Raw genomic sequence first — 26,553 nt, 5'->3', positions numbered from 1 at the left:
TTCCCTACCCCCATGCCACACTCATGCCCTCCCTTTCCCCATCCCCCCCCCCCCCCCACCGTTCCTATTTAAATCTTTGCCAGCCCAAGCAACATCTCTGGCCTGCTGCTCGTGCCGGCATTGGCTTTCCCTCTGATATCACTTACTGGCCACTCGACTCGGAATTGATTTCAGAGGGGCATCAGAACAGCACGAGCAGCAGGCCAGGGAAGTTGCTCATGCGGCAAAGATTTAAAGAGATACTGAGGGAGTAGAAAGGATGGCGCGAGTGCTGGTGCCCCCATCATGACGGCACCCAGGGTGGTCTGCTTCCCAGACTCCCCCTTGCTACACCACTGCCTGGAGCAATGGCGAGATAAGTGACTTGCAGAAGGAGCTGCAGTGGGAACTGAACCCAGTTTCCTAGGATCTCAGTCTGCTCTATGAACCATTTACTCCTCCACTCTATTGTGAGTATTTTGCTATTTCAACACACAGAGGTCAATATTCTCAAGAATTTATACAGACTGCATAAGTACAAGCCAAAAAAGTTCAGATGACTTGAATGGCTAATACAGCAAACCCTCGATTATCCGGACCTCGTTTATCTGGACTTCGGATTAAACGGACAAAATGTCCGGCCTTGGGCATTTCCGAGAATTGAAGTTTGGGCATGCGCACTGCCTCTAAAATGGAAAGATCCGTTTCCGTCAGCAAATTAAGCAAAGAGCACAGTCATGGATAAAAAAACGAAAATGCACAAAATTGGATCTCATCGAGAAATTGGAATCAGTTATATCTGTGGCACGACTATGTGAAGAATATGGTGTAAAAAAAGCAAACGGTATCAGACATTCGCAAAGCAAAAGAAAAGCCACCATTTTCGGGACATTCAGATTTTCTGGACAATCGCATTTAACAGATGCCCCACCCCCCTCCGAGTAGTCTGTTAAATTGAGAGTTTACTGTATAGGAATTATAATTTATTATTTAGTCAAAATCATCTACCTGAAAGGTGGTACATTTGGGGTATTCTAGGAGCAGTGCCTCTTAGATATATATAACTTATGCATATAAGCAGCAATATTCATCCTCTAACCCTTGGATTCTGGATAGGTTACCCAGAGTTTGGCACACAAGTTTGGGCAATCCGTGCAGAAACTAATTGGAGAACAATGTGATAACAATCAAGAATAGGCCTTAGCAAGCATTACCAGGCTTTATTTTGAGTTTGCATTGCAGTGACCTGGATTGGCCACTGTTGGAAACAGAATACTGGGCTCGATGGACCTTCAGTCTGTCCCAGTATGGCAGCGCTACTTCAAAGGGGGCGTGGCCATAGAGGATATAGGTGGGTCAAGGGTGTTTCCAAATGTTTGATGAGGTGTGTTAGAGTTACCTGCATCTCCGTGATTGTCATTAATTGGGGGGTGAGTATTTACATCAGCCTTTGGCAGATCTAAACATTCACAAAGTTAGACATAAAATGCGTGCTACGGAAGAACTAAACTAAACTAAACTAAACCTTAAGTTTGTATACCGCATCATCTCCACAGAAGTAGAGCTTGACACGGTTTACAGGAATTGATATAGAAGGAACTCCAACGAAAGTAGAAGGACTTAGTAAAGAGAATGTTTAGAGGGACTTAGTATATCGAATAGGGAGAAGTCAATTATATTTTAAAGTAAAGCCAAGTTTTCAAATGTTTTCGGAAGAGTTTGAGGGAGGCTAGACTCCGAAGCGGGGCAGTAAAGCTGTTCCACAATTCGGTGATCCTGAAGACGATGGATGTCCCTAATTTTCCTGAATGGGATATGCCTTTTAAAGAGGGGAAGGATAGTTTGAATTTTTGAGTGGATCTGGTGGTGTCGGGAAGAATTCTATAAAGGCCGTTATAGAATTCACGCACAGTGCAGATCATCCTGGTGCTCAACTTTACGCGACGAATACCAAATTCCCTCTTAAGTGGTTAATTTTATATGGTGGCCACGTATGGGCATAAATAGCCTGTTATACAATTCCTACAGCGTAAATGTACATCCACTTACAAGATGGTGCACAATTTGCTGATAGGTGCATAAGAGGTAGAGTTTGGATGGAGCACAGGCAGAGCTTATAAAATTATAAAATAGCTAATTTACACATGCATTTAAATAATGTAAGTATGGACATTTTATACCTGCTCTCACCTGCAATCTAGATACAGTTTCTCCTGCATATGCTAGTATTTTATAAAGATGTGTAGAGAGGCATTTTCAAAAGAATTTTCAAATCAGAATTGGGATGTCCTGTTCATAACATCCAAAAAAGGTCCATCTTATAGCAGTTTTCAAACAAAACATTCAGATTTCCTATTAAAAAGGATGCCTTTAAGCTGGAGTTGTCCATCCTGAACAATCATTTTACAAACTAACCCCCTCCCTTTACAAAGCCACGATAGGCTGTTTTTTTGCCGGCTGCAGCTGTGTTAGCTCTGACGCTTATAGGAATTCTATGAGTATTGGAGCTACTACCTCTACAGCCGGCGATAAAAAAGCCTTAAACAGCTTTGTGAAAGGAAACCTGAAACATTTTAATTATACACAGGGAAAACAGGGGACCAGGACGTCGTCTGTCTGGCAGCATACGTATTAAAATGGCCATACAGACATCCTTGCAGATAAAAAATGACACGGGTAAAAATCTGTCCCTGTCACTGCTCTGTCACTGGACCACCATCCCCTTTACCACCCCGTCCCCGACGTCCCCTTCACCACCCCATTCCCAAACCTGCCATCCCCTTCACTGCCCCGTCCCCACCGTCCCCTTCATTGCCCTGTCCCCGCAGCATCCACCCTTCCCTCTTGCCACCTTACTGTCCTTCAGTGGCCAGAGAATCTCCCTCCCTCCCCTTTACCTTCATGGCGTAAAGAAACTTAAGGGAGGGAAGGTGCGCAGTCACCGATCGTGCACGTGGCCCCTTCCCTCCCTCTGGCCAAATCTATCTCACTCCCTCCCCATTACCTTTGCGGCGCTTTAGAAAACAAACTGATGCTGGCGAAGCCTGCCTATGCCGCCCTGCAGTCACGTGTGTGTGGGTGGAAGCTTCTCCTCTGACAACTGTCATTTTATAAACACAAATAAAACACCAAGGTTAAACAAAATCCATCTCCCCTCCTTTTCACAAATATCCCCTTCACTATTGTGAAAACTGAACAAACCAAATTACTACCGAATGCTACATAGAAAAATCAAGCTAACAGAATACTTTAGTCACACATGGCAAGAATAATCTTAGGGAAGTGCAACTAGGGCAACTGCCCCCTGGTCATAGAAAGAGCCCTAAGCCAGCTGGAAGTTAAAGAAGCACAGCCCGGACTTTGTGGTCCCCAGTTATGTCTAATACCAGCTCTAGCAGGATACATATTTCAAATCTGAAATATTCTAATCACAAAATATAAACTAAATTAATTTTTTTTCTTTTGGTTGTCTGGGAATTTTATTCTTCAAATCACATTGGACTCAGGCTTTGATTTTAGGTTCCTTCTGTCTTCATCGTGGCATGGCTGGCTCCTGAAGGTAAAATAGGTGCATGAGGAGCTGGGGAGAAGATGCCGAGTCTGACACAGGTGCAATTTTTTTTACCACAGGAGTAAGACTTTTCACCGCTCCCACAGGGTGGTAAAAGGTCTTGTCCCCATTCCCGCGGGGTGGTGAAAGGTCTTGTCCCCATTCCTGCAGTAAACCAATTGCAAATGTCTCCATTCCTGCGGATTTACTGCAGTGATCCGCAGTTTACCGTGGTAAACGGTCCCCGTGTCATTCTCTACTTGCAGACAAGAGGAGTGGCCTAGTGGTTAATGCAGTGAACAGAGATTTGACTCCCCCGTAGCACTTTTTATGTCTGTAAATCTGATCTATCCTGGATCTGAAAAATATTTATTATGCCTAAACATATAAGACCCCTGCAAGTCTGAAGACTACTGAAGTGGTGTACATACAGGTACAGTAGGTATTTTTTTGTTGCTCCAGGGAGCTCCAGAACAAAAAAGATTAATAGAGTTACAGTCCACTGCACTAACCATTAAGTTATTCCTCTGACCTGCTGGCTGTGTTCACAGTGGCTAGGGTTGGCAGACGGCTGGGAAAAGCTGGCTATGTCATCTTTTTAGAGGACTATCCGGGCGCCCGGAGGGATTTCCAAAGCCCAGCACTTTGTCCGGGTTTTGGAAGTCCTGAGCTTTGAGGCTGCATCTGGAAGCCTTCGCGAATGCGCGACAGTCACTGTGATGATGTCATACGCACGTGCGCATGACATCATTGCGTCGACGTCCACTCATATGTGAAGGCTCCCAAATGTGGCCTTCAAGCTCAGGGAGGTTTGTGTGGGGGCGGGGCTGGGGGGCAGAACAGGGCAGGGCCAGGCGTCCTCTTTTTTTAAAGAGGAAATCTGGCATCCCTAACAATGGCTATAATACCTGCAGCTGACATACAACATGGTTTTCCTTGACAATTTCACTTTCAGAGGAGAAGGATGGGGACAGCAACCACTGGGGAATTAAGGAGGAGCTATGCCTTAATCCCTCCAGTGATCAAGAACATAAGAAAAACCTTACTGGGTCAGACCAATGGTCCATCAAGTCCAGTAGCACATTCTCACAGTGGCCAATCCAGGTTACTAGTACCTGGCCAAAACCCAAGGAGTAGCAATATTCCATGCTACCGATTCAGGTCAAGCAGTGCATTCCCCATGTGTTATTGAGAAAGACATGGGGGAAGCCACTGCTTGACCTGGATTGGTAGCATGGAATATTGCTACTCCTTGGGTTTTGGCTTTTGTAAAAGGAGCCCTAAGGCATTTGGATTCAGAAAACATTGGAGGAAACGATGAAAGATCCTTATTGCTGAAGGTCACAGAAATGTCTTGGTGGAGGAGAGTCCAGACGATTAAAATGATGATTTTGCCTGTGGTTTGCTACCAAATGGGTATGTTGCCAATTTTTTTTCAGGGGTCATTTTATAAAAAATTAAATAGTATTCTCACTAAATTTATTTGGCTAGGTAAAACTGCTCTAATTGCTTTAGTATTATTACAAAAACCAATTGCGGCAGGTGGGGTAAATTTTCCCAACTTTTATAGGTACCATCAAGCCTATATAATGGTATGTATTGGATCTTCCCTGAGCTCATGGAAAATCTCTCAGATTGGTTATACTTAGAATGGAAATTTATGTCCCCGATGCGACTGTTTCATGTGTTGAGTATCAAGTTGCCCAGATGGGTTAAGGACAATAGTATTTTATTAGACACCTGGAAAACTTTGAATTTTATTAATACATTGACAGAGAAAAATCTACTTATCAATCCTTGTGGTTAAACTCCAAGATTCAAATTTGCAAGTCTGGGATCTTCTGGAAGCAATGGATGCAAGCAGGGATTCGAACATTAGATGATGTTATATCAGATGGGAAAATGCTTAAGTTTTCACGATTGCAACAAAAATATGGTATAGCTAACTCTCAGAAGTATAAATGGTTGCAGTTGAAGCGGGCCATTCAGAAAGGGTTCCCTGATTGGCAAAATCTTAAAAATTTCTATAGTCTTCAGATCCTTTCCTTCCAGACAGATACGTTAGGACATTAGGCTGCCAGTTGGTATAAATTAATATCTGAGCTCTTGAATAAAAAACCAAAAAACGGTCTTCGGGACATTTGGAGCATTGAGATAAAGCAATATATTTCTGCATCTCAATGGCCACAAATTTGGACTTGGAGGATGAAATGTACAGCGTCGGCATCTATGAGACAAACATGGTTTTTTCTGTTACATAGATCTTTTTGGACCCCAGTTAAGTTGCATAAATTAGATAATTCTAAATCTAACAGATGCTGGCACTGTCATTTAGACATTGGGACACTGGATCATCTGTTGTTCTATTGTCCTTTGATACTCAAATTTTGGAAGTCAATATGGGGTAGAATTAATAACATTTTAGAATCATCAATTCCTCTAACGTATGAGGCAATCATTTGTGGTACAATATTACATGTTAAGCCCCTTATAGATCAATATAAAGGTCATCTTTTCCTTATAATGACAGGGATAGCCATCCGGATGATCACTCGAAATTGGAAGAACTGTGATCGTTTAAAATTTTTCGCTCTGGTGGGCAAGTCTTTGCTCTAGTTATAGATCTGAAAGAATAAATGCTGAAAATTTAGGACATGGTAATATATTTAAATTAATATGGGGCCCATTGGCATCCCATGTTACCTCATTGTAATTGTTTGTTGACTGTGAATCAGTTTGTTCTTTACTTTGGTACATATCCATTCCCTCCTGCCAACATGAACCTCCCCTATGCCAGCTAAAATCAGCAGGAGGGATACCCATACATCCTCTATACCTGGAAATTAGGTTGACAGCAGGAAGGATGCCCAGTCCCGCCTGCTCCTCAGGCCCGTCACTCCAAAATGGCGGGCTTTCCCCTTCCAAGTGCATCCTGGGATACAGAGGGAGGGGCTTAAGGCCTTGATTGGCTCAGACACTTAAGGTTCTTTCTAGGATGCACCAGGAAGGGGAACCTCTGTGCAAATCATTTGCATGGAAACTTGTTGGAACATTGATCGTTATTTCACAATTGACCCAAAAATTGGCCAACAGCGAATTGCACGGTCTTAGCGACCATGTTTAGTGCATCTAGCCATGAATAGAGTGGAGCGAGTAAATGTGAACCGCATGTTTACTCTTTCCAAAATTACTAGGACTAGGGGGCACATAATGAAGCTACTAAGTAGTAAATTTAAAACAAACCAGAGAAAATATTTCTTCACCTAACCTAATTAAACTCTGGAATTCGGTGCCAGAGAAAGTGGTAAAAGCAGTTAGCTTAGCAAGGTTTATAAAAAGATTTGGATAATTTCCTAAAAATTTAAGAGTTGATATTCAAAGCGACTTTAACATGACAGGAAAGCTCCTATCCAGCTAACTTGTGAAAGCCAACCAAGGAGCTGATATTCAACAGGGCAGTAGGGAAAATAGGGAGGTGAATATCTACTGAATATCTCCTCTGCTGCAGCACTTTTCAGTTAGTGCCAGGAAAGTCTAAGGACAGAGTCGGGGCACAGCTCGGAGTTATGTGGGCATTAAATATCTGGGTGTAATTTAACTGGTGGCAGTCACCGTTTAAAAAAACTGGCTGAATATTGATGTGCATACTAATTTGATTTAATATGTGTTAAACCAGGGTGGGCAATCAATCGGGTTTTTAAGATTTCCACAATGAATATGCATAAGATCTATTTGCATACAATGGAAGTAGTACATAGAAATCAACCTCAAGAATCATGTTTGCATTAATCTTTTAATTAGCATACAGAATTTATAAAATTAAATCATATGTGTGAAACAAATCAAGCAAAATGTCTGAAGATAACCACGAAACAAACTGAATTTTTTTCTGCACACATCCATAAAGGTGGGAGAATTTGGGGAAAAAAAACATTCAACAAGGGGAAAAAAAACTATTTAACCACATAAAACTTAAAAAAAAAAAAAATTGATTTCCCCATCTTCATGGGGATTCTTAAATATTTTCTCTGAAGAGCATTTTATCTTTACAGCTTGCTAAAGAATATAACATGGACTTCTATGAGACAAGTGCCTGCACCAATTTCAACATTAAAGAGGTACGTAGTACACCATGATATCCCAACAAGCTATAGTTATCAAATTTGTTTGGCTCTCCTTTGCACTTAAAAAGCAAATTAACCCACTCTTTCACTAAGGGCTCCTTTTACAAAGATGCGTTAGGGCCTTAACACGTGGAATAACGCGCGCTAAAGTGCCACGTGCGCTAGCCGCTACCGCCTCCTCTTGAGCAGGTGATAATTTTTCAGATAGCGCACGCTAATCCGATGCATGAACTAAAAACGCTAGTGCACGTTTGTAAAAGGAGCCCTAAGCCATGGCAGAGGATTCTACCACAGTCCGGAGCGTTAAATGCTCCGACACTCATAGGAATTCTATGAATGTCGGTGCATATAGCACTCTGGGCCATGATAGAAACCTTAGTAAAAAAAAAAAAAAAAGGGGGAGGGGGATATATTTTTGCCTCAACAGTCTTTATGTCTTGGGAATATTCCGGCTGGGATTTTCTCTTTTTTATTTATTTTTTTATTAAACATTTACAACCATCTAAAAGTCAATGGGCCCAAAATGCAAAGGATTTATGCTCCTAACTTAGGTGTCATTTTACTAAACGTCCTTAGCGTGCTCTTATGTGGGTCATTCCACATGCTAAGGACATTTTTACCATGAACATTAACCTTCCCCCCAATTTTCTAATTATTTCATTTATGGCCATGCACTAAAGTTATCATTTGGGCAGGGCCATTTAAGAAAATTCCATTTGAGAACTGCAATCAAAAAAAATAAGCCGAGTCTGGTAGGCTCCAGATGAAAATTCCTACGAGCGCCGTAGCTACGTTGGAGCAGTACATGGAAATTCAGGCCACGGTAGAAACCTCTACTGCTGCTTAGTAAAAGAAGGCCTTAATGAGTAATTTTTTAAAATCGGTTTGTAATTTAACCAATTAAAAAATAATTTAGTTGTGCGCAGATTTTAATTAGGCGTCACTAGGCGTCTGCGATTAGGGCGCCTAGCGATGCCTAACCTAGGCGCCATTTATAGAATCGGGCCTTAACTGCCTAAGCCAAAGTCAATTATGTTGTGGGCCATCTGGGGAGGAGTCAGCACTTATGAGGTTAAGTGTCAATATTCAGCACTTAACTGCATCAGGAAACCAGACACATCGGAAGGTCCATATAGCACAGAGTCCTCTATTTGTTCGGTTTCACTTATGCAGTTAAGGGAAGAATTTACTGGCCTAAACCGGAGAACTGTCAGCTAGCTGCACAGTCTGAATATTCAGTGTCAGTGCCAGAAATGACCCAGCATTGGGTATCCAGGCATAAAGCTAAAAATCGCTTGTCCTCACTTAGCTGAATATTTACCCCTACCTCTTTTGCTACTAGACTCAAAGAGTAGTGGCGTAGCGAGGGTGAGAGGCACCTGGGGCGGTGGCCCCTACCCTTGTCTCCACACCTCACTCCTTCCCCGATCCCGCCTACGCGCGCTCCCTCCTTCCCTTCCTTGTGCTTCTAGTTGAAGTTGTTGCTCACGGTGATCAACAACATGCACCTCGCGACTCTGTCGGCTCTCCCTCTGATGCCACTTCCTATGTGCAGCACCCGGAAGTGATGTCAGCAGGAGAGACGATGGGGTCGTGAAGAGCATGTTATTGACCGCTGTGAACAACAACTTCAACTAGAGTTATGGGGGAAGGGGAGGAATGGGAAGAGGCGGGGGAGGGGAGGAATGGGAAGAGGCGGGGCATAGAGGATGAGGGGTGCCTGCATCCCCACAAACATGGCGCCTAGGGCGGACCGACCCCCTCACCCTTACTACGCCACTGTTAAAGAGCATGAATTATCTAGGTGTCATAGAAGATGGTGGCAATAAAGCTTATGTGACATTTGACCAATAGCCCATCAGTTTGTTGGATGCATTTTTGACTGAATTCTATACATTGCACCTAAAAAAATCAGTGTCAAAATAAGCGCTATTCTATAAACTGCGCTTACCTCCCCTTTTATGAAGCCACATTAGTGTTTTTTATTGCAGGCCATGGCGTTAAAAGTTCTGCTGCTCATAGGAATTCTATGAGCGTCGGAGATTTTACCGCCACGGCCGGTGATAAAACACATTAACACATTAACACAGCTTCATAAAGGGAGGGGGGGGGAATTTAGTTAGGTGCAGTTTATAGGATAGTGTTTACATCCTGGAACTGTGACTAAATTTGGGAAAGACCATTCACACCAATGGAAACATGGTGCAAATGCCTGCGCCTAAATGTAGGGACGGATGGCCTTATTCTATTGTTATGCGCATAACTTAAAATAACGTCCTCGATCTGCCCATAACCCACCCATTTCAGTTCCCTCTTCTCTGATGCATGCCTAAAATTTAGGTACACTCATAACTTGTAATTGATTCTAATTAGCACCAATAATTGCTTGTTAAAATGTCAATTATTGGTGCTAATTAGATTTTTAGTCAATTAAATTGCATGCACAATTTTTAATGCTTTTTATAGAATTAGGAGGTTTATGTAAAAAAGCCCATATTCTATATATGACACCTAAAAAATAGGCACTGACTAGAATTTCAATTAACGTCTTTGTGCGACGCATAACATGTGTGCAGGCATTTAAGCCTGGTTTTAGCTGGCCTAAATGTCTGTGCCTAAGTTATGCGTGGACTGGACATATTCTATAACAATGCACCTAACTTTTAGGAATGCTCCTGGCCACGCCCCCTTTATAGAGAATCACACTTTCCGAATAGTGCTTGTAACTTTTAATTAGTCCAAATTAGCATCAATTATGATGTTTTAATTGCCAATTATCGGAGCCAATTAGGCCAATTAATGAAGTTGTGCATGTGCATGGGTTACTCGCACCAACGTAAGTGCACAACTTTAGGTACCATATACAGAATTGGGGGGGGGGGGGAAATGTACAAGTCGGTGTAATTCATAACGTTATTCTCTCTTCCAGTCATTCACTAGACTGACAGAACTAGTCTTACAGGCACATAAGAAAGAGCTTGATGGACTCCGTCAGCATCCCACCAATGAACTGAACATAGCTGATCTAGAAGAGGACGAAAGTAAACCAGATGGGACAGAGAACTCTCGAAAGGCCTGTTGGTGTTGAAAGCACACCTAAAGCACCTCTGCATTCTCCACCGCCTTCTCTCCCTTCCTACAGACAGGGACTGCAGCTGTCTCACCTGCTATAGCGCTTCAGACATTGTTCATCGGAATGCCGACAACCTCTCTCTGCACTACTTGAGTCTCCTCGGACCTTAAAGTGTCTTTAAGTGGTGTATTATTGTCCAGAAATGTTCTGAATCTTAGGTGCTTTTTAGATTTCTCCAAAGCGCTATGGCAGTGCATATTTATCATTCTGATGCAGACTCGTGACTTGATGAAAAGCGCACGAAGCCCATTCTTCATTGAGAAAGCAGTCATTTCAGTATTGAATGTGGCTTTGAAAAAATGCTGGGAATTGATAGAATATTTGTGGTATCTGTTGTAAAACCTATTACATCTGATCTCAGTTCTCCAGTCTGAAATTACAAGTTTGTATTTTGTAAGTATTTTATTTTGTTTTTCAAGTAAAGGCAATTGAACCATTGCTTATGCTATTTTGATCGTGAGTAAACAGTATGACACTTAATAAATAATAGATTCAGACAATTATCCCATACACTTTTAAGCCCCCCTTTTATCAAGCTGTGCTAGAGGATTTTAGTGAGGGCCAGCGAGGTAAGTGCTCTGATTAAAGGGGCCCTAAGTTTGTCTCTGCAATTCCTGGATAAAGCCGCAGGGGTAGCCATGTTAGTCTGTAGCACTAGCAGCAAAAATGACAGAGTCGCCTGCGCAGACTTTTGTCCTCAAACGCCCATGTCTCAGAAACCTGGTTAATCTATGAAATGCCACCTTCTTCTGTCATTTAATCCCATGTTATGTCTTAAGAGCAGACAGTGCAAAGTAATGTTTAAATAATTCAGTAGACATCTAACAGAATTCTTTATGCGATTCCTTTTTTTTTAATTCATTTTTAAATAGGTACAAAATTGGAGCTGAACTGATTAGCATATTTTACTATTCATCCAACTACGAATAATGATAAAATATTATTCAGCTGAATACAAAAACCGAACAGGAATAATGGGCATTGAGCTTTATTCATTTTTGTATCGTATTGATTTTAACTGTAGTACAGCTTTGTTTTAGTCTTGCAAATAGCTTTAACCTTCCTGTACTAAGTGATATATTAATTCATTAGATCAAATAATAAAAGAAGCAACATGAAATTAGAGATTAACCAGGCAAAGAGCAGCGTGGTGATCACCTGCCACCAGCGTTGATCTTGGCACTAACTTGGCATCAGCTTGCACAGTGGTTCTTAAATCTGCCTTGGGGACCCGCAAGTTAACTGCAGTTATCAAGATATCCCTAATGAATATGCATGAAGCAGATTTGCATGCCTGTCACCTCTATTATATGCAAATCTGCAGCAGGTGGAAAATGCTGCTTGCGCTGGCGAACATTTAAAGAGGCCCTTTTGTGGGTAAGTGTATACAAAGGCTTGCCTTGCCACTTACGCATGTAGCCATGGTCTCACGCACCGTATACAGGCACTAGTCAGCTCCTCAGGTTGGGGACCCGCGACCACAAAAGAAAAGATCCATCAAGATTTTATCTGTCTCTCGAGTTGAGCGTGGGCCGGAGCAGGATAAAATCCAGTAGACTGAAGGATCACAATTCTGGGGTTCACTCACCACACTCGGTCCTCACTCTGTTCTCTTATCAAAGGAATCAAGCTGAGACCAAGGTGCAATGGATAACTGGAACGTTTACTTGAACTTGATTGCAGGCTTAAACACAAACTACAATTTCTTCAGGTGTGCATATTGGAACAGGTTTTACAAACTGTTCATGCTAAAATCAATTCAGAACACTTGTACTATCGTGTTTCCCCGAAAATAAGCCCTAGCATGATTTTCGGAGTAGGTCTTAATATAATCCCTACCCCCGAAAATAAGCCCTAGTAGCCAGCAGCATCAGCGCTTCCCAACTCATCTCTCCCTCCCATCCAAACTTGAGACCAAAATAAATACCTTATAACAAACCGGCAGTGTCGGCAGCAATTTATACAAGCTGCTTCGTGGCCTTCTATCTTCCAGGTATTCCTCTGCCACATTGCTGATGACATCATCAGCAACGCGGCAGAGGAACGCCCAGAAGATAGAAGGCCATGAAGCAGCCTGTCTAGATTGCTGCTGACACTGCCAGTTTGTTTTAAGGTATTTATTTTAGTCTCAAGGTTAGGATGGGAGGGGGTGCATGCGTGACGGGTGTGGGGATAGAAAGATACTATATGGGGGAATGGGAGGAAGGGAGGGATAGAAACTGCAAGAAATGGGAGGAAGGGAAGTATAGAAGCTGCAAGAGTTCTGCTGCACAAGGGATGGGAGGGAGGGATAGAAGCTGCAAGGGATGGAAGGAAGGGAGGGATAGAAGCTGCAAGGGTTCTGCTAGACAAGAGGTGGGAGGGAGGGATAGAAGCTGCAAGGGATGGAAGGAAGGGAGGGATAGAAGCTGCAAGGGTTCTGCTGCACAAGGGATGGGAGGAAAGGATAGAAAGATACTGTACAAGGGGATGGGTGAGGGGAGGAAAGATGCACATGTGGGGGAGAGAAAGGAAATAGGAAGAATTGGGGTGGAGGAGAGGAGGGGAGAGATGATATTTGTGCATGAAAAAAAATAAGACTTCCCCGAAAATAAGACCTAGTGCCTTTTTTGGGCCCAAAATTAATAGAAGACAGTGTCTTATTTTCGGGGAAACACGGTATGTTTCCTAATTTCTTCACTCCTTTGTACACGCGGTGTGCCACTCCTGAGTTCCACCCTCTTTTCTCAACCACTGTATCTTTCCCTGCAAGCAGAAACACTCCACATAGGCTCTGCAAGAAGGGTCTTTGCACACACAGTTTCCCTTTGGAGATGGGTCTCCACCCTCTCCTTTCTCTGTCCTCTCCTGGTGACCCCCTTGGAAAAGTAAAGTCCTTTATAACTCCTCAAGGAAACTGCTCAGGTTCTACTTTCTCTCCTCTCACTTTGTTGTCTGTTCTTCTGGCAAATCCTCTCAGACTTTCCCTCCACAAGCAGTCAGTACCTCAGGAGTCTCCCTCAGTACTAGGGGCTAGATCAGTGGTCTCAAACTCAAACCCTTTGCGGGGCCACATTTTGGATTTGTAGGTACTTGGAGGGCCGCAGAAAAAATAGTTAATGTCTTATTAAAGAAATGACAATTTTGCATGAGGTAAAACTCTTTATAGTTTATAAAACTTTCCTTTAACAGTTAAAAGGAAAAATATATAAACTATAAAGAGTTTTACCTCATGCAAAATTGTCATTTCTTTAATAAGACATTAACTATTTTTTCTGCGGCCCTCTAAGTACTCTATTTTTTTCTTCAGCACCCACATTTAAAGTTCAATATCTTTTCTTTCTCAAAACTGGCACATTTCAATCACTAAATTGAAAATAAAATCATTTTCCTACCTTTGTTTGGTAATTTCATCAGTCTCTGGTTGCACTTTATTCTTCTGACTGTGCATCCAATACTTCTTCCCTTCTTTCAGCCTCCTGTATGCTTCCTCTCCTCCAGACCTCATTCTCTCCCCCAACTTTTTCTTTCTTTCTCTATGTCTGTCTTTCTCTGATTCCGTGCCCCATTTTTTGCTTTGTTTCTGGTTCCCAGTCCCCCCCTTCTTCTTTCTTTCTTCCTTCCTTCCTCCGTGCCCCATTTTTTGCTTTTTTTTCTGGCTCCCTGTCCCCACCCCAACTTCTTTCTTTCTTTCTTTCTTCCTTCCTTCCCTCCCCCATGCCACCGCCACCGCGGAATAGGCTGCTGCCGCTGCTGCTATCGGGAACAGGCCATCTCCCTGCTTCTCTTCTGCACGGGGGCCGACCAACTCTCGCCGCCCGACATCAATTTTAACATCGGAAAGGACGTTCCGGGCAGCCAGGCAGCGATTGGCTAGCCAGAACGTCCTCTCAACGTCAGAATTGACGTCGGGCCGCGAGAGTTGGTCGGCCCCGCAGGGAAGAGAAGCAGGGAGATCAAAGAACATGGTGCCGGCCTGATCCCCGATGGCAGCAGTGAGAAGGGAAGGGAAGCAGGTTGGGCACCACTTCTCTTGACGAGCCGCGAGCCGCACTCTAGGGAGAACAGTGGACCGCCCCCCCCCCCCCCTTGGTACGCCACTGGAGCAGCAGCATATCTGGCCGGCTCGTTCATTCAAAGCTGCGGGTGGCGGCTCCTTGCGAGATCCGTGCCTACGTCTGAAGCCTCTCTGATGTTGTGACATCAGAGAGGCTTCCGATGCAGGAGTGGATAGTGGCTTTGAACGAACGAGCCGGCTGCTGCTCCAAAAGGAAGAGAATGATCGCCTCCAGACCGCGGGCCGCAAATAAAACCTGGAGAGCCACATGCGGCCCGCGGGCCGCGTGTTTGAGACCCCTGGGCTAGATGAACTAAATGCTCCGATCAGGCACTGATGGTCGCTAAACCAGTTTGACTGGTTTAGGGGCTGTCGGAATTTGCCGACCTGATTTTCAAAACGGCTCACCACATGGTTTTCTGTGTGGTCGTACATTCTCCAATTCTGGCATGCAAACAACCTCATTACTATTAAAATGAGGCCATTACACTTCTCCCTCCGTATTCACGGTTTCAGCACTCACGGTTTTGATTATTTGTGTTTTTTAGCTTGCTGGCTCCTCCTCCCAAATTACATCAGCTTGCATAGAGAAATCGCTGATTCCAAGCATTTACAGAGAAAATCGCCGATTCCCGGCACTTTCTTCACTGTGTTTTGCCTCTCCTTCAGGAACAGGCCAGGTCTCCCACCATGTTATTTGCGGTTTCAGCATATTCACAATGGTTTTTAATCGAAAACAGCGAATAACATATGAAAAAGTTATTTGCGGTTTTTCTGAATTTGTGGGTCTGTTAATCCCCTATCACCGCAAATACGGAGGGAGAAGTGTAAGTTAAAAATGAGCCATTTGCTTGATGGCCTAACATTTGCAGTCAACACTATATGCAAGGGAAAATCAAATTACCTGATTATTAATCACCTATTATCATCTATTATTAATCACCACAAACAGGAAAACATACAAAAAAGGTTTCAAAAGTGCTTTTACGTGAACGCTCAGACCCACAACCAAAACTCTAGTGATATTTGCATTAGCCAGTTGCATTAGAGACCATCAAAGTATGTTCACCGTCTCCGCCACCTGCTGTCATAGAACCTTCTTTCTATCCAATTCCAACATAAAACGCAAAATCACTGAATAGATATTCAATTAGTTGGAAAAACTGATACTTATCTGGCATGCCATAAGCTATAAGCGGACTGCAAATACTGATCAAAAAAACCAATAGGTTTCTCTGTTTATTTCATTATTTTTTTATGTGTACATATGTTTGTATATAACATGCACATCTGGCTCATAAAAAAAGTCGAGCAGCCCCCCCCCCCCCCCCACCGATGACAGCTCCCCAATGATCCCCGGAACAAAAATAGAGGCAGGAGGGATGTCCACTCTTTCCTGACGCTGCAACCCCCCTTGTGCCATGCCAAACCACCTGTCCCCCCTTCCAGGACTCCCCGTACTTCAATAAAAATCAGCAGGAGGGATGCCCATTTCCACCTGCCACTATGAACTCCCAAACACACCAAACTGACCCCCCCCCAGGCCCCCTGAACCGACCCCCTCCCCTTCCCCACTTTACAAGAAATCGGCAGGAGGGATGCTCATTCCCTTCTGCCACTGGATGCCCTCAGGCTCCCCTGAACCATACCTCATAGCACTTGAACCACCACCGTACATAAGCCAATTAGGGCCTTAGGCTCCTCTCTCTGTATTCCAGGATGCATGGGGAGGGGCCTAAGGCCCATATTGTCTCTGATGCTTAAGACACCTCCCAGGGGGTGTCTGAGCCAATTGGGGCTTTAGACTCCCTGCCTGGTGCATCCTGGGATACAGAAGGAAAGGGGATGCAACAGGAAGGGGAAGGCCTGCCATTTCGGAGTGGCCCACACGTACATCTGTGCTATTAAAAAAAGAAAAAAGCTCTAAAAGCTGAGTGACAGGAGGCTACTTTGGGACTTCCCCTGCTGCTCAGCTGTCCAGGCTTCCCTAAACTGACTCTGAGCTGGTTTCTAAGTGAGCGATTGGATAGGATTATGACTGTGTTCCGCAAAACTCATTTGCATGGGCAGCCGTTTGAACATCGATCGCTGTTTAGAAATCGGCCACAAAATCAGCTCAAAACAACCCACACAGTCATAGCAACCGTGTTTTATGCATCTAGCTTTAGGGCTCTAGCTTGAGATCAAAATAACCAAAAGCCTAGAATTTACTTCTTATTTCTCTTTTATATTGTTCCCCCTCCCACTCAGGCAAAGAGATCTCCAACTACTCCCACTGATCTCTGCTATCCAAAAACACACACTTAGTGACCCTCAAAGAATCCAGCATTTCTTGCTCTGTAGCAAAGGCATTCTGGGGTTGGGGGGGGGGGGGGGCGATGTGGGAAGGTTACCAGACATCCGGGGAAACCCAAACATGTCCTCTTTTTAGAGGACTGTCTGGATGTCTGGATGGACTTTCCACAACCCAATAGTTTGTCCAGGTTTTGGAAAGCCCCAAGCTCCGGCCGCATCTGGAGAGCCTCTGAGCATGTGTGGATGATGTCAGATGCCCTCCAAATTAAGGTTACCAGATGTCTAGATTTCCCCGGACATGTCTTCCTTTTCAAGGACATGTCCGGGGGTCTGGACGGCTTTTCTTTTTTTTTTTTACTGAAAAAAATAATATCTTTATTAATTTTAAAGCCAAAAATAAGTGCAACATAGTATACAGACATTTTACACTTTAACAGCACTTAAATTCTATCAACTTATATTTTATGACAAATACATATATCTTCCCCCTTTCTAAATATCCAACAATTGCACTCAAATTAAAAGTATCTCCCCACCCACCCACCCTGAACGTGTATGATCAAAGGGCACAATCAACAATCACTCCTTACAGAATTTTGTCAATGACTCCCAAACATCCATAAATTTCCTATAGTGTCCCTGTTGTATGGCCATTATACATTCCATTTTAAAAATGTGGCATAGAGATTCCCATCAGAAAGTATAATTTAACCTATCCAAGTTTTTCCAATTCCTCAAAATAAGTTGTATGGCAGTTTATTATTTTGGGAAGATATTTGGCTTGTGGCAAATAGCACGGTACGTCAATGCCACTGGATTTTCCAATAATTTATTCACTTGAGCCCAAATGGATCTCCAAAATTTAAATATCAATGGACAATAAAACAGTAAATGATCCAATGTCCCTACATCGAGATGACAGTGCCAGCAAAATCTTTGCCGAGATTGTCGGTGCATGTTTCATTCCAGATTTGTACAGGCCTATGTTTACTATCAATTTAATTCAAACCTTACGAACCCTGGACCCCTGAAGAAGGCGTGTTTACCGAAACAGGGTCCATGTCGGGTCCCTAGGTTTGTTTGAAGGGTGGTAACTTTAACATCATTTATATTTGATATAATAAACATAGCTTGCATCTTGTACATTCTGTCTGCAGTTTTTTCTTGTTTTTCGTTTGTTGTCTCTCTTCTACTGCAGTCTCTGTTGGATTTTTTCCTCGTTTTTTAAAACACAGATAAGACATTTTCCCATATAAATGTCTCCCTTGCAATGAATATAGTAAGCAAAAGACACATTTGCATACAATGGGTTTGAGAGACAGATGGATTTAAGCAAATATATCTCATACATATTTACTGGAGAAATCATGAATAAAAAGCAGCTTGATCTACAGTAACAAGATGTTTTTTATATGCATAATAAACCTCTGTTAAGCCAAAAAATATCATGCAAAGTGACCTGAATCCACAATTCAATGAAAACCAGCTTAAGAAGACATCTCTGTAGGCTGAGTTTGCAAAAAAAGATAACTATAACTTATGAGACCATCCAAGGAGTTTAAATTCATGTGCAAGATTTCTACCCAGCTTATTGTATGGATATAGAGTATTAATTAAGGTGTATCAAGCAGGCATGAGAGTCAGAAAGTCAACTGACATTTCATTGCAATTTGTAACTTTGCAAAAGATTATTCTCCCCAACCAATTATTTCAAGATCATTATAATAAATATGCATGAGGTATATTTGGATAAATCCTTTTGGTTCTCAAACCCACGGTGTGCAAATGTATTTCATGCTGACTTGTGCGGCCATTTTCAAACAGGACAAAGTTGGAATTCAGATATGCTGTCCTGTGCATATTAAGTTGTACCAGTGTTTTAGGACAAAATCTTCTGACATAAAGCCTGTTCTAAAATAAAGGAGAAATGGACATTTACATGTTGGGTGCATGCGGCATACAAAATCTGTTTTTGAAAAATGAGCACACAAGAAATTGATGGGTTCAAAATCAACACGTAACCAATTATCTTTGTGACCTTGGAAACACAAATGGTTATTATCCTGATGCTGTCACAGTGACTAGTTTCTTTGCCAGTTTGGCACTGGGGGGGACAAAATCTGGGGGATTAAGAGAGCAACCCCTTAATCTCTCCAGTGTAAGGCTGCTCAATAGCAGCTATTTCCTGAATCTTAAATAACATACCATAACATAAATCTTTATTTATATACCGCAAAAGCCTTTCGGTTCGAGGCAGTTCAAGCTACAGCAATGGAAAGAGAACTGAAAATTGTATAGATTGCATAGAGCAGTGATTCCCAACCCTGTCCTGGAGGAACACCAGGCCAATCGGGTTTTCAGGCTAGCCCTAATGAATATGCATGAGAGAGATTTGCATATGATGGAAGTGATAGGCATGCAAATTTGCATGCCAGGGTTGGGAACCACTGGCATAGAGGGAGGTTAAGCAGGGTTTTATAAGGAGGGAGATAGGAATGTTCATAGTCTTAGAGCAACAACATGGAATAGAGAGTCAGTGGGTTGGGAGTCTTTTCATGGAAAGTTTAAGGTGGGTGGTAGCCAGTATAATTCCTAGCGTCGATCCTTTAGGACAGTGGTTCCCAACCCTTTCCTGGAGGACCACCAGGCCAGTCGGGTTTTCAGGATAGCCCCAATGAATATGCATGAGAAAGATCTGCATAAAATGGAGATGCCAGGCATGCAAATTTGCTCCATGCATATTCATCAGGGCTATCCTGAAAACCCGACTGGCCTGGTGGTCCTCCAGGACAGGGTTGGGAACCACTGCTTTAGGATATAGACATTCAGGAGGTATTTCAGTAATTACCATTCTGCCCATAGGACAGCAGGGACACAAAGGTGCACTACCAAAGGCGGTACTGGACACATCGGACTGAGGTCTCTATGGGGAGAAACAATGTCAAATGGGAACTACTGGTGGACCCCCGGAAGGTGCTGATGTCACCACTGCACATCAAATTGGGTTTAATTAAACAATTTGTCAGAGCTCTAGATAAGGTGTCGGCATCCTTCAAGTATCTTCAATACATCTTCCTTAATTTGTCTGAGGCAAAGGTCAAAGCTGGTGTCTTTGTCAAGCCACAGATAAAGTAGAATCTGGAGTGCAAGGAATTTCCCAGGAAGCTAACTAGGAAGGAGCTTTGTCACAGTAGTTGGGGCTTCCTGGGCAATCACAAGGCTGAAAACTAGGTGGAGTTGGTTGAGAACCTGAAAAATTACAGTAAAATGAACTGTAGGATGTCTCTCAAAGTCCTTGTCCTTGATGCTCATCTTGAGACATTCAAGGAGAACATGGGAGCATACTCAGAGGAGCAAGGTGAGCACTTCCACCAGGATATACTGGACTTTGAATGCCGCTATCAAGGACAATATAATGAGAACATGATAGGAGACTACATCTGGGGGCTGATTTGTGAAAGTGACTTACAATATAATTACAAATCTTGAAAAACCACTTCTTTCTAAAACTTCTGTGATCATCTTTGTATAAATTCAATATAAATACATGTTAATTGTATGTGTTTCATTATGTTATATAAACAAGAAGCCCCACCTAGAAATGGCCCATCTACCTATCTAGGAATGAGTAGATGTGAATCACGTGTTTACTCTTTCCATAAATACTAGGACTAGGGAATATGCATTGAAGCTACTAAGTTGTAAATATAAAATAAATCGAATAATATATTTCTGCACTCAATATGCAATTAAACCAGGGGTGGGCAACTCCAGTCCTCAAGGGCCAGAATCCAGCTGGGTTTTCAGGATTTCCCCAATGAATATGCATTCAAAGTAGTGCATGCAAATAGATCTCATGCATATTCATTGGGGAAATCCTGAAAACCCGACTGGGTTCTGGCCCTCGAGGACTGGAGTTGCCCATCCCTGAATTAAACTCTGGAATTTTTTTGCCCAAGAATGTGTTGGATGTTGTTAGCTTAGCAAGGTTAATAAAGGTTTGAATCATTTCCTAAAAAAGTCCATAAGCCATCATTAAGATGGACTTGGAAAAATCCACTGTTTATTTCTAGGATAAGCAGGATAATATCTGTTTTACTCTTTGGGATCTTGCCAGGTACATGTGACCTGGATTGGCCACTATTGGAAACAAGATACTAGGCTTGATGGACCTTCAGTCTGTCCCTGTATGCATATGGAAACACTTATGTTCTTATGTACATACTATACAAATCATTGCATATACTTTTATATTGCTTGGAATTTTATAAGAAATCATTTACACATGTATGTGGCCATATATGCAAAAAAAAAAAAAAAAAAAAAAAGGCTTTATAAAATTACATCAAATCAGTTTTGTGCACCACCCCCAAATTAACCTTTAAGCTTCTTAGGCCTCCAACAATCATGATCACCCCATAATAATCTGGGTAAAATGGGATATTTGAAACTGCACATCCTCCCTGCCTGTTGAGTTTTTGGAGTCTGTGTGGTTGTCTTGTTTTATTTATTTATTATTTTTAAAATTTATATACCGTGGTGTTTTATTGGGGGTTTACTGATTATAACAAATGCATCTGATAAAGTAGACTCTGGTCCTTGAAAGTTCATGCCTCATAAATTGGTTAGTATATAAGATGCCCCAGCCTCTGTCAATTTTGATTATAACAAAAAATCAGAAGTGCTAACCATATTATAATAATAATTAAAAAAACCAACTCCAGAAAGATATAGGCATAAATTATTGTAAGTAAGGTGTAACCCCTGGCTTCTTATGCTACCCTATAGCCAATTATGTACACAGGAGGCAGGCCAGAAGACAATATCAGGGGAAAAAAAGAATGAACAGGACAAATATAAATTCCCCCTTTACCTGTATATTTAGGGTTTTGGAACACAGATCCCCAGAGCTATTTATATAGAGGTAACCAGCTGCTTAAAGAAATTCTCTGCAAGTTCCCACAAAACTATTAAGCAGAGAGATACAGGCTGTTTCTCCCTACTCCAAACTGCTCACTTCCCCTTTTCACACACACTGATCTCTGCCTTTTCCTTTTTACTGTTCTCAGGCTGAAAAACCCCCTGAATCTTTCAAAACAGCCAATAGTAGCTCTCTGCTCTTGGCAGCGGAAGGGATCCATAAGGTATGCGGATAGCTTCCCTGTTGTTATTACATCAGAGGCAATAGTAGCTGTCTGCTGAATTCCTGCACTTTGAAACCTTTAAAAGATTCAGTAAACACAGGAATCCCCCCCCCTCTTCACACTCTCCCCCTGCCACAATTGGATGGGTCCCCATGTCCACCTTTAAGGACAGTGTGGTAAGCACAATTGCTATCTAATACAGCAGAGTCATCCTGAGTAGCCAGTTGAACATATTTACTCATACATTCAAAAAGTGTCAACCAATCAGCAATGACAGTCTTTGCTGAAATTTGTATAGACTGATTAGGAGTACCCAATTCATCATAAAAAAAAGTTTTGTGACAGGTTTATGGGTCCTGTTTGAACTGTGTACTAATACAGTATTATCAGCATGCTGCCCAGATGTGTCATCTGAAACAGCAGGCATATTTCACTATCAGCTGTATTTTTCTCAGTTACTGGAGCATTAATGTCTGCCAATATTTCCTTATAAGGACTGTTATCAACTATGGAACTGCTAAGCCTAGGTAGAAGTTCAGATTCACTGGATGATTCAGATAAATTTGGCATTGGTTCTGCCCTATGTATAGGAGGTATATGAGGTAGGCCACATGTATTTTGTGTGAGAGAGGGGTCTTTACATTAGTGACATATTCTGCCTTAACCTTGCAGTTCTAGGCAGATTACAAAAGAGGTAAGTTGGACATTACCAGAAGAGTTGCAGGGTAAAGTACTAGATACAGGAATAGAGAAAAATACAGTGCTGTGTTAAATTGTACTAATTACAGGAATAGAGATACATTACGGTTCTGTGTTAATTTGTCCTGACAAATTTTCTGAATAGAAGGATTTTTATTACCCTTCGGAGGGTTGTGTAATCAGGTGATATTATCAGAAGTGGTTGTCAATTTTCTCTGCTTAAGTTGTTAGTAGGCCATCATGCTTTTTTTTGCATTTGCCTTTGATTGGGGGAGGGGGGTGAGTAAATGAAGTCTTTCTTCTTGGCCTTGTTCAGTTGTTCCAGATGAGGCATTTTTCAGATATGTGAGTGTAGCACCATTTAGAGCAGGGATCTCAAAGTCCCTCCTTGAGGGCCGCAATCCAGTCGGGTTTTCAGGATTTCCCCAATGAATATGCATGAGATCTATGTGCATGCACTGCTTTCAATGCTTATTCATTGGGGAAATCCTGAAAACCCGACTGAATTACGGCCCTCAAGGAGGGACTTTGAGATCCCTGATTTAGATCTTTGAATAATAGACAGTAAAATCTGAATAATATTCATGCTTGCATAGTGCACTAGTGTAAATCTAGGTATGCTGTGGAGATGTGGTCATATTTGTTTAATGAGTTGATCAGTCTTAGGGCTGTGTTTTGTACGGTTTGAAATTGTTTTATTGTACCTGCAGGGCATGATAGGTAGAGTACGTTTCAATAGTCTAGAAGACCCAGGATTAGGAGCTGGACCAGGAGTTGGAATCGTTCCCTATTGAAGAATTTTTGAATTTGCTGTAGGTTGTGCATTACTGCGAAGGATTTCTGGATGGTCTTGTTTATTTGTAGTTGCATGGTGCAACATCTATCTATCATCACCCCAAGAAGTTTTAGGGCGGGTTGTATGGTGTTTATTTCTATTTCAGTTGTAGTTGTTTTGTCTTATTTAAGCAGTAGGAATTTTGTTTTGTCTATGTTCAGCTTTAGTTTGTGGTCTGTCATCCATTTTTCAACTGTTGCTAATGTCTTTTGCAGTTTTTCTGTTACGATGGGAGTTGGTTGGTCAAAAAGAAGGAGTATGGTGATGTTATCTGTGTAGCTATATGATGTAACGCCTAAGTGGTCTAGGATGGTACCGAGGGAGGCGACATAAAAGTTGAAATGCATTGGAGATAGTGGTGACCCTTGAGGTACGCTGCAGGGGTTGGACCAAGATTCTCTCTGTTTGTCTTGACTCTATAGGATTGGATTGCTGGAATCCTTGGAACCAAGTGTGTACCCTTCCCGTGATTCCTGTGGCTTCCCATATTTGTAATAGGATGGCATGATCTACCAGGTCAAATGCTGTGGAGAGATCAAGTTGTATGACCAGGATCCTCTTGCCTTTACTTAGATGCTGTCGGGCTGTATCCAGGAGAGATGCTAGGAAGTGTCTCTGTGCTGAAGTTGGTCCTGAACCCGGATTGTGAGTGATGAAATAGGTTATGGTCTTCTAGGTAGTTTGTGAGGTATTGTGCAACTAAGCCTTCCATTAGTTTGATGTACAATGGTATTGAGGCTATGGATCTATAGTTGGAGGGAAGATCTGATGCATCTTTTGGGTCTTTCATGATTAGAGTGATGATAATTTTGCTGAGTTCTTGTGGGAATTGGCTCTCTGTGAGCAGTGATTGTACCCATTGCATGAGGTGGGTTCGAAATTTTGGAGTGGAGGTTTTTAACAGGTGAGGAGGGCAGTTGTTAAGGTCACATGCTGCTTGACTGCATTTTTAATAGAGTCAGTTCAGGTCTGGCCATTGGATTGTGATGCTTGTGGATCCATACAGTATCGCGTATGAAGTGTGGAATCCTCAGATTCTAAAAATTCTGCAGAGTGGTCCGAGTCACAGCTTTCTTGTTCACTCTGTGAGCAAGTTTGATTTCTTAACTTTTGTCTGTATTTTGCTATTGCCTGGATGTTGTAGAATTTTCAATTTGTGGCAATTGGACTGATTGACCTATGGGGAGTAGGTGATTTCTGTTAAGAGTTTGCTCAGGACTTTTTCCACTTTCGTGTGTCAGCTTGTAAATTAGCTGAATCATTACCACATATGGCTCTTTTCACCAATAGTTAGATAGCTTGTGCTTGCCTGGGATGCCTAGAGCCCTGAGTACTCTGTCCCCAACTTGTAGCTCTTGGCTTTTAACATGGACATCATAGCGGAGTTTACTGCCTGTATTTTGTTTGTCAGCTGTCTCCAGAGCTGCTTGATATGCAGCATTGAGTTGCTGCTTGAGATTCTGGGTGTATTTGAGATGGTTTCCTGAAGAGTGTTCAACTGGTGTAACCCCCCCCACCCCCAAAATGTACATCCACAGGTAGTCTAGCTTCTTGGCCAAACATAAAATAATAAGAAACATAGAAACATAGAAGATGACGGCAGAAAAGGGCTACAGCCCATCAAGTCTGCCCACTCTGCTTACCCACCCCCTGTCTATGCCCTAATGACCCAATTTCCTTATCTTGACCCTCGTAGGGATCCCACATGGGTATCCCATTTATTCTTAAAGTCTGGCACGCTGTCTGCCTCGATCACTTGCACTGGAAGCTTGTTCCAATGATCAACCACTCTCTCTGTGAAGAAATACTTTCTGGTGTCGCCATAAGGGCATCATTCTTTGTGTAGTTGTAAGCATGCACCAATCTGCATACATGTTGACTCTACTGTGGTTTCTGCTTTGGGTATAAGGTACCCAACATGTTTAACGAAGTTCAATTTAATCTTTCTTAGGGTTACCATATGGCTCCAGAAAAAGGAGGATGGATTGAAACATCCGGGTTTTATTTCCATGTCTTAATCCGTCCTCCTTTTCCTGGAGCCATATGGTAACCCTAATCTGGTTGTCAATCTCCCTGTGGGTGGTACAGTGTGGTATGTGACTTTCTGATGCCATAAACGTTGCAAATTTCTCTGATTAACCGGCTTCGTTTCATGTTGCCCTATCTGGCCTGTGGGATTACTGGGAACTGTTGTTGAGGAGTTAATCCAAAAAGTTCAAGGGCTCCTTCGTGAGTCTAAAAGAAGAGAGCAGGAATTAGTGAGTCTAAGTACTGACCCGCGAGCACTCTAGGAAAAGTGGAAGGAGAATGAAAGCAACAGGATTTGTCAAATTCCCATCAAGAGCTCTAAAGTACGCTTGATGCCAGTGGTCACAAAAGATACTGCTCAAGCTGATAGACCAACTGAACACTAAACTGAACTCCAGGGAAAGGGGTAGGAGCCTAGAGGTAGCTGTTAAGTGATCTCCAGGAATTGAGTATTGGTCAGAGAAGGAAGAACAAAAAAAAGATAAGGCCTTTCTCATACATCAAAGTAGCATAAAGTCTTTTATGTTCAAAGAGCTCCAGGTGAGAGCATTGAATAGTAATGCTTCCTATGAAAGGGGAAGGCCTGGGACCCAAAGGACCGTCAATGCAAAAGGGGTAGCAGTAGGGCTATCAACGTATATGTCAAAGGGTCATCCTTAGTGCCAAAGTTCTCACCTAGGGTCTTTTAAAAGTAGAGTTCCCAAAAGAGGGAGGACACCCAGGACTCAGA

At 42.4% G+C, this 26,553-nt stretch overlaps 1 protein-coding gene across 1 annotated transcript in view; it reads left to right on the top strand.

Moving 5' to 3' along the window:
* The window catches only part of RAB15 (RAB15, member RAS oncogene family), a 274,174-nt gene extending 262,950 nt beyond the window's left edge, over positions 1 to 11,224 (top strand). The window contains exons 6-7 of the mRNA XM_033950805.1: positions 7,582 to 7,647; positions 10,583 to 11,224. Coding sequence (XP_033806696.1) covers positions 7,582 to 7,647; positions 10,583 to 10,741 — 225 coding nt within the window. The 3' untranslated portion in view covers positions 10,742 to 11,224. The remainder of the gene's footprint in view (positions 1 to 7,581; positions 7,648 to 10,582) is intronic.
* The last annotated feature ends 15,329 nt before the right edge of the window (positions 11,225 to 26,553 follow it).

Source organism: Geotrypetes seraphini, chromosome 7, assembly GCF_902459505.1.
Source record: "Geotrypetes seraphini chromosome 7, aGeoSer1.1, whole genome shotgun sequence".
NCBI lineage: Eukaryota > Metazoa > Chordata > Amphibia > Gymnophiona > Dermophiidae > Geotrypetes > Geotrypetes seraphini.
The sequence above is the reverse complement of the archived record's forward strand: the minus strand, read 5'-3'. Positions and strand labels throughout refer to the sequence as shown.